Here is a 9,912-nt window from a genome sequence, read left to right as displayed (position 1 = left end):
AATTTTTTATCTAAATATTTATTTATGTAATGGAGGCTTATTTAAATATTGTTATCTAAGTATTTATTTATGCAATGCGACGTTCATGGTGAGTGTAGGAGGAATAATTTTAAAAAATAATGATAATTGACAATATATTGTGTGTGTTTCTCCAATTCATATTCGGTTTTCAATTGATTCCAATAATATGCCAACTGTTGGGAAACCCACACATTACATGAAAAAATTGATTGCGGAATAAGAAATTGTTATTATTGTTTATTGATAATGGATTGTTGTTAATTCTTTTTGAGAATGACTCAAAGAGGAATCGAAAATTTCCTATTGCGTTCGTCGAAATCAATTCAAGGTTTATGTAATAAACTAAATATAAGATAATCGCACTAATAACTGCGTTAACTCCCACAACCGTTTTTTATTAATTTTATAATGTTTGCACATTTTACTATCCACTATATAATAGTAATATTTTATTAACAATGAACATTTTTTCACAAATTGCTGCAACAAATTAATACTGTGGATATAATCTACCTCTTCATGCAAATTACAAAAATATGATGCGTTAAACGTTTTTCATTCGCGCGTCAAAATATCGGCGTCATTTATGATAATCTAATCTAATCTAATTTTGAAAAAGCACCTTAAGGCTGCTTTTTCATGCTGATGCTTGATACTCATTTTCAACATCAAAACAAGTCATGTAATCAAAATTGATGCTTGATATTCGTCAATTTTAATTATGTGGCGCTGAAAATGGACGTTGTAGCATCAAATGAAAACCTAGCCTAATGGCTACTGATCGCCGATTGATGGCGTTGATCTCGATGTTGTAAATCATCCCTGAAATGACATTTTTGTCGGAGTGTAACAATCTCGGTTTTTTTCAATTTTTCGTGATCTATTGTCTTGTATTCCGGAAAATCATGGTAAGTGAATGGTGATTGAACAATGATTGTAAAATCATATAAAAGCTGTCGGATAGATTTTCCGCGGATTCCACTCTTTTCGTGTAATTATGATCACAATTTTTAACATCACGGTCACTTTTGTGAATTATCTTGCGACTTAACCTCATCTACTGAATGTTCATCAACCACATGGTGCATCTTTATATGGGATTCTAGACGTATCTTGTATTTTCATAGCGATTCGATCAATATCATTTATTCGCGCAATAAATTATTTTTAAATCACGTTCGCAGGGTTTAAAAAAAACGCATCAGACCCAGCAAACGAGAATGGATTAAAATAGATGGAAATTTTTTTCTATCCGAATGCGTATTTTAAATAGCGAATACTTTTTTTTGGATTTAATTGGATTCAATTGGATTGAAAAACTGCATTTCCTATTCTATATCCTATAAATTTTGAATTGAACACAGTATTCACAATGTGTATTATGTACAAAAAAAGCTATTATTTTTAGATATATATTGAAAGGCATAGAGATATGCTTCATGCAATTCCTATAAATAAATAAAAATGCATTCAGGATTGAAAAGCATTCATTTTAACATTCGTGAATTAATATTTCTGAAAATCTAAATCTATTTCAATTAATTTCAATCTATTCTCGTTTGCTGGAGACGACTTCTATCAGCAGTATTGACTCAGCATTATTTTATATGAATAAAATTATTAAATTTTTAATAGAATTATGTTTAATTATGAAAAAATTAAGAATAACGATTTATATATTAGAATTTTTGTCTTAAGTAATTCTACTGGTTGAATTGACTATTGATTACGAGTTAATTACAGTTTGCTTGAAGTCGATAGTTTAAAGATAGTAATTTCTACTAATATAGATTAACTTAATGGTTTAAGTTGCTCTTTATATAACTGATTCTTATAACTAAAAAAAGATAAAAAATAAGTCAAACTGAGATTAAAGTTCATTTACATTGAATAGAAATCTTAGAACATACATGAATGAAAAAGAAATTAAGTGCTGAATCAGGATAACGATCATGTAACTTTTTCGCTAGAGCAGAAAAGTGAAAATTTTTATGTATGTATGTTCGTACATATACACACATACATTGAAAGAATTTTTACTTTTCACATTTTTGCTCTAGGGAAAAAGTTACATGATCGCTATTCTGAAGTCAACATCTGTGTATGAAAAAGAAAGTTATAAAGTGCCAATTAATTGTAATGCGCATGAGCCACTCAGCTTATTTTCTTTTTTGTTCCATTTTGTTATTAAGCCTATTCTATAATGTGCTTTTTGTTTCCTTCTTTTTATCTTTTGCTTTTTTTCTCCTTTGGAACCATTTTATCGGCAATTGTACTTCTTGTTTCTTTCGAAGTTCGTTAATCTCTTATCTCAGGCGATATAAAACAAAAAACTAAATAAGAAGCAAAAAGACAAGATATAAAAAATAGCAAAAAGCAAGAAACTAGAAACAAAAAGCACATTAAAGATTATTCTACAATGTGCTTTTTGTTTCCAGTTTCTTGCTTTTTACTATTTTTCGGATATAAATCGATATAATAATAGGACTATTTACTAAATCCAAATATAAAATTTAATCAATGCTAAAATTTTCAATATGTTTTCCTAGAGATTTGATACAGTGATCAAAAAATAGAAAGCGATGCAGACTAAAAATTCCAGTATTTTATTTTACACAATTCCTTATTTTGTATTTTAAAATCCTATCTTTACTGAATTACTTAAAATTATATCTACTATATTTTTATTTAAATATTCTGGCAGTAGTGCAGAAAGATTATTTTATTTTTGATGTACAATTGTGTTTTTATTTTTACTTTAATAAAAACTATTTTTAACAGTCTAATCAAAATAGCTTTTTTATATAATAGTTTTTAACAGTTACGTAAAATAGCAAGCAAATAAATGAAAATTTTATAAGTTTAATTGTAAAGTAATATAAAATATAAAAATATAAAAATACAAATAAAAAAATCAAAATGTGTACAAAAAAGTTTAAGATTACTATACTCGTTTTTTCATAATTCTAATAAAGAAAATTTATTTGAAATTCTTTTAGTTTAGACAATGTATCTAGTCTTTTTATTATTCTACGTAACAATTAAATAATATTACATAAAATAATATTACATATTAGTATTACATATTATAAAATAATATTATTAGTATTATTAGTATTATTAGTATTATTAGTATTATTGGTACACGATATATTATATGATAATTAAAATGAAAATATGAGTTAAATAAAGCATTTTGAATTTAATAACTAAAGACTAAATGTTATTACATCAAATTATTTTATTTTAGTGTAATTTTTTAAAATTATCATTTTATTAGCCTCCAAAAATTACTGTTAATTTATTATAATTTATCGACCGAATAAATTATTGTAAAATTGGTCAGTTTCATCTTTATTTCGCACATATATTTGCTTGATGCAGTATGGGCAATTCTTCTATTTTTATATATATGTGCATGCGTGCGTGCGTGCGTGTATATTAAGGTAAAAATGGACATAAATCTTTTATAGCAAATTTTTATTCTATAATACATTTATTTTAATTTGGATTCATTGAAGCATACCTCTTAAGTGTTATTAAAATAAAGACTTTTTGTATGTTTTATTTATATTACTTTATATATATTACTTTAAATTAGAAAATTGTGTAGAGATATAATAGACTTTCTAAAATAAGTCATTATTTAAGCTTAAGTCTTAAGCCGTAAAAATTGATCAATCATAGAATACGAGAAAAATAATTGACTATGATTGGATAATTTCTTATGGTTTAAGATTTAAAACTTAGGTAATGACTTATTATAAAAAACTTTGAAAAAGTTATTAAAATTCATATTTTTTGCAGAAGTTTTCTAATTTAAAGTAATATAAATACAAACGAAATATTCTGTATCAAAAATTTCTGAATGTATCTGAAATTTTAATATTTACTCATATGTATAATACCTATATGAGCCAACATAACATATTAGTATGTGAAATGATCAAAATTTTATTAGACAATTACGGTATATTTTCGTTATTTTAATTCAATAATGGAATAGATTGGCAAACTCATGTCTTTTCCGAATCAACGTTACATGTAAGTGACTTAAGTTATCTTAAAACATGACTTTCCATCAAAATAATAAAATATTTTATTCGTATTCTATAGCAAATCGGTCAATTCGACAACCAGACTGGACATAATATAAGACTGGACATTCTTCAAAATGCGATATTACTATAATATTAACTATATATGTATTTGCGTTAATTTATGTACTGAAGAGAATCTGAAACAAAGGTCGAAACGTGTACTATAATTGTCTTATAAAGTTTTGATTATCACACTAATACCTTGTGTTGACTCATATAGGCATTATACATATAATTAGATTTAATCTCTTGAGTCTACTATTATTATTTATTGTTTTATTGTTTTATTGTTTTAATATTTACGTACTGAAAAATTTATTCCTTAAAGGTAAATTTAATATAGATTGTGAATGCTATCAGTAATATTTTATATTTTTTCAACAGCCGTTCCAAAGATTTGTACAATCTGGCCGTGTGGCCTATGCGAGCGATGGTCCTTATCAAGGCAAACTAGTTACCATCGTTGATGTCATCGATCAGAATCGGGTAGGAACAATATTTTTCTTTGTTAAAATTTTTTAATCTTTTTGATATGAAAAAATAGAATTATACAGTATCAAACAATTTTTTGTAGCTAATATATTAATTAATAATTTGCAACAATTATAATTAATTATAATTATAATCATTTTAATTATAATCATTTTTTATTTGCTCAAGAAACTTTATATAGGTTTTACTCTTTAACAGACTTTAGCTATTTTATATAATAAATGTCATTTTTATATTGATTATGTTAAATATTGACAGAAAGATTTAACTTGAACAAGTTTGAAATGAAAGCGTTGTGTGCCTTTTTCATACACACACACACACACACACACACACACACGCGCGCGCAACACACATATTTCTGTAACAGATTCTATATAATAATTCTATATAATAATCTAAATAAATAATTCCTATATAATAAATCTCTATAATAATAAAAATCTCTATAATAAACTTTATAATATAATAATTCTATATGATGAAATAACAATATGATAGGAATTGCCGACTGACTTTGGTGATGTTAATTTCTTTCTGATGATATAATTATAACTTCTTTAACAAATTGTTAAATTCTTCAAATCTTAAAACTGATATCTTTTCCATACACACAGGTTCTAGTCGATGGTCCATCATCAGGTGTACCTCGTGGCGAAATGAGACTCAATGAGCTTCACTTGACAAAATTCCGTTTACGTTTTCCATTTTCTGGATCCACTCGTGTCGTGCGTAAAGCATGGAATTCAGCTAATATTAACGAACTTTGGAAAGAGACGATGTGGGCCAAAAAAGTTGAAGCCAAAAAGAAGGTATTACAAGATATGCTATTTTTTAGTTTATTTATTTAAATAAATATAATACTTATTTTATTTTTAGCAATTGATATGCATTTTTATGTCTTAAAAAAAATAAAATATTGAAAAATTATTTTTATTGGGAGTACAAATAAGTTTCCGCCGTTTTTAATCAAAAATTAAGCATTTATTGTGAAAAAACGGTACATAATGTTTTATTCAAAGTAATGGCTATCGCTAGCCATTACTTTTTCCTATCTTTCTGATAGCATGTGGATACCGCGTCGGAAGAACGCTTCTTTTGAGGCTATCTAATCATCGATACAATTTTTGGTATCTTCATATGATGTGAAGTGCTGCTCAGACAGGCCATGCGTCATCGATCGGAACAAGTGGTAGTCGGAAGGAGCAATGTCTGGAGAATACGACGGGCGGGGTAGAACTTCCCATTTGAGTGTTTCTAAGTAGGTTTTGACCGGTGCCGCAACATGTGGTCGAGCATTATCATGCAGGAGAATAATTTTGTCATGCCTGGAATAGTAATGGGTGCGTTTTTCTTTGAGTGCTCGGCTCAATCTCATCAATTGTGTTCGGTAGAGAGCCCCAGTAATGATCTCGTTCGGTTTGAGCAACTCATAATACACGACACCAAGCTGATCCCACCAAATACACAACATGAGTTTTTTTCCATGAATATTCGGCTTGGCTGTTGATGTTGAAGCATGGCCAGGTGATCCCCATGATTTCTTCTTCTTTGGGTTATCGTAATGGATCCATTTTTCATCACCAGTGACTATACGATGCAAAAAACTCTTTTGTTTATGCCTGGCAAGCAACATTTCACATGTGAAAAATCGGCATTCAACGTTTCCCGGCTTCAGTTCATATGGAACCCAATTCCCTTGCTTTTGATCATTCCCAATGATTTCAAACGATAATTGTTGAGTCACTCCTAATGTAAGTACAAGTTCTTTTTGCGTTTGGCACGAATCTTCATCCAATAATGCTTCCAATTCCGCGTCTTCGTACACTTTCGGCCTTCCGCTACGTTCTTTGTCTTCGACGTCAAATTCACCATTCTTAAACTTTTTGAAACCACTCACGACAACTTCTCTCACTTAAGGCAGCATCACCGTATGCTTCAACAAGCAATCTATGAGCCTCAGCTGCAGATTTCTTCAAATTAAAGAAGTAAATCAAAAGTTCCCGCAAATGACGCTTATTCGGCTCAAAACTCGACATTTTCGTACAAAAAAAATATATGATGCTGATATAAAATCGCTAATATTTCAAGGTTATGGTTGCCGGTTATGGTTGTCTAATCTTACGATATGTCGTTTTACATCAAACAATTTTAACTATAGTTTATTAGTGGCGCCGTCTTTTGCAAATGGCGGAAACTTATTTGTACTTCCAATAGAAAAATTAAATATGTAATAAACCAATATTTTGATAGAAAATGCCATCTGATTTTTATTGACAACTCTAACTTGATTCTGATGACCTAATTGCAACTTTAGAAATAATTTGGAACGATATTATATTTAGGAAAAATATTTGTCTATTTCAGCGTGCAGAACTCAGCGATTTTGACCGTTTTAAGCTGCGTAAAGCAAGGCAGATAAGAAATAAATTGCGGACGGATGCGTTTTATAGATTAAAAAAGAAAACTAAGAAAGTTAAAGCTGGCGATGCAGCGAATAAAAGTGCAAAAAAAGCTGAAAAGAAATAATAACATTCTGAATTAAATACAAGATTATTTTATGAAAGTCTTGTTATTATATTCCTTTTGTCAAGCTACAAAAAATTATTAATTAAGGCTTCTGAGTACTCATCTCAATTATATTAGATATGGAGTAACAAATTATCAACATTACAGTCACATAAAAATCTTCGAATTGACTAAACAGAATTAAAAATCTTCTTACAGGATTAAAGTAAATGCAAAATTAAAAGATGGATTAATTTTTTACTAAAATTAAAAAAAATTGTTTTTAAAAAACATACTTATACGTAATTATGTATAATCATATAAAATTAATATAATATATATAATTATATATGAACAATTTTTTTACAATACATTTCTCCAAATTTTATTTTTTCTAAAACAAACTACGACAACGTATTTTTTTTATGTTTTCTCATTATTATTGTTTATACTAAAAAAATTTTACAAAAGAAAGAAGAATATATGAACATGTATGAACATATTTTATAACATATATAATTGCATATATTTATAAATTTCATATTTGTGTATATTTATACATATCACCTTGATCAAAAAGTTCCCGGAATTACCACTAGGTGATGCTCTGAGTCAGCTGATTTGAGTTCTGTTTTTTTGGTTAGGTTGCCACATTTATCATTGACATTCCCACCAAATTTTATTACCATAGCTTGACATTTGTAAAGTTATGCCGTCTTGAGTACATCTACCTCTGCACGTATTTTCAATTTTTTACAGTTTTAAAAATGGAGTTGAATTTGTAATAACGAGTTTATATTAAATTTTGTGTTAAAAATAGATTCAATGGTGTGAAAACCTTGGAAATGTTGGGAAACTGTTTCAGCAGTGATACTCTAAAGAAAACAGTCGTTTATGAGTAGCATAAAAAAACCATTACGGCGAACGCGTTTAACAGCCGAAAGGAGGTAATAGAAAAATCGAAGACGGCTCTGATGGCTATATCGATAATAGAGTTCCAGAAATGTTTCGAGAGTTGCATCAAGCGCTGGCATAAGTGCGTTGCAGTTGATGGGGAGTACTTTGAAGGGGACAATATCACTTTTGATGAATAAAACTTTTATTTTGAATTTTCTGAATGAATTCCGGGAACTTATTGATCAAGGTAGTATTTATATACATTCATGTATGAAAAATTGTTTACCGGATATTTTTGTAATTTGCATTGTAAGCATAGTGGAAGGGATAATATGATGTATGCAGTTAGATGATGTCTCCCTTCAAATCCCTGCCATTTCTATATGAATGTCGCATAAGAGACAAAAGCTGCCAACTATGAAACGCGAGATATATTTCGTGTCAAGAAGTTTACATATTCAATCTTTCCTTCTGACATACTTTATAATGCATCTTAGTTTCTCTATCTAACCTTCATAATTTCTGTCTTAAATTAAATATTGAATAAAAATTAAATGAACAATAACGGTACTAATAACCAATATGGAATAAGTAAAAGGATACACAGCAAATACCATATTAATTATTATTACGAAATTATTAACATATTAAAATTATAATATAAGAGTAATGTTAAGATTATTAGTTCTAAGTTATATATATTAGCACATATATTTTGGTTAAAAATTAAGTATAGATAAGTTAAAAATTAATTATGGCATGAATAATAAAAAATTTTTTGCATGAATATATATTATATAAATATCATAAACATGTATAAACATGAATAAAAATATAATTATATACAATTGTATATAAAATATGTCCATACATGTCCATACATCCTTCTTTCTTTTGTGAAATTACTGTTTTATTATTAAAAAAAATAGTAATTAGAAAATATAATAATTGCAAGAATAATTTTCACATTGTTTCAGAAAAAAATCACAAAAGAAAGAAGGATATATGAATATATAATATATGTACATATTTCATATATAATTATATATAATTATGTTTATGATTATAATTATATTTATATATATGTTTATGCATGTTTGTGTATATTTATATATATATTCATGAATGAAAAATTTTTTACTGGGTATAAGTAATACATACATAAAAGAGCTGTCATACTACTACTTCTAAATGATATTCATTATTTTATGGCTGTACGTTACTTATACCCAATAAAAAATTTTTCATTCACGAATATATAGGATGTTTATTGTTGATTATTGTTCTGACAAAGTTTGTGAATATATAACGCGGACTAAACTGAGACGAATGTTCTTTACTTTGCAATTTTCGCAATAGTAACAAGATATTAATTGTTAAAAAATTGTCGAAAATTGATCTTCAATTTTTATACTATCAAATAATTTTTTATTATCAACTTTATACAATAGAAAAACTGCAAGAAACAAAAATGTTTATTTTCTTCTCATAGAGCTTTAAGAATTTTTTAATACCATATTTTCTTATGTTGATAAAAATGAGAAAATTCAGTACTAAAAAGTTGATAAAAAATTCTGAAAAAATTCGTAAAGTTCTATGAGAAAAAATAAACAATTTTTATCTCTTGCAGTTTTTCTATAAAGTTGATAGTATTTGAATAAAAAATTATTGAAGATCAATTTTCAGCCATTTTTAGCAATTAATATCTTATTAACTATTGCGAGAATTGCAAAATAGTAGAGGATTTTTCGTCCCAGTTTAGTCCGCTCTATATGTTCATGAACTTCGTCAGAACAATTATGTACACTGTATAAATATTATAAACATGCATAAACATATATATATGTATGTATATATATATATATATATATATATATATATATATATATATATA

The 9,912-nt window shown here is 27.3% G+C and overlaps 1 protein-coding gene across 1 annotated transcript; it reads left to right on the top strand.

The window, feature by feature from the left end:
* Positions 1 to 870: 870 nt before the first annotated feature.
* LOC105620411 (60S ribosomal protein L14-like) lies at positions 871 to 7,179 on the top strand. Its single transcript, XM_012201906.1, has 4 exons — positions 871 to 929; positions 4,506 to 4,607; positions 5,231 to 5,425; positions 6,981 to 7,179. The coding sequence occupies exons 1-4, from the start codon at positions 927 to 929 to the stop codon at positions 7,140 to 7,142; spliced, it is 462 nt and encodes a 153-aa protein (XP_012057296.1). The 5' UTR covers positions 871 to 926; the 3' UTR covers positions 7,143 to 7,179.
* Positions 7,180 to 9,912: the final 2,733 nt, after the last annotated feature.

The sequence above is a fragment of the Atta cephalotes genome (assembly GCF_000143395.1).
Source record: "Atta cephalotes unplaced genomic scaffold scaffold00026, whole genome shotgun sequence".
NCBI lineage: Eukaryota > Metazoa > Arthropoda > Insecta > Hymenoptera > Formicidae > Atta > Atta cephalotes.
The sequence above is the reverse complement of the archived record's forward strand: the minus strand, read 5'-3'. Positions and strand labels throughout refer to the sequence as shown.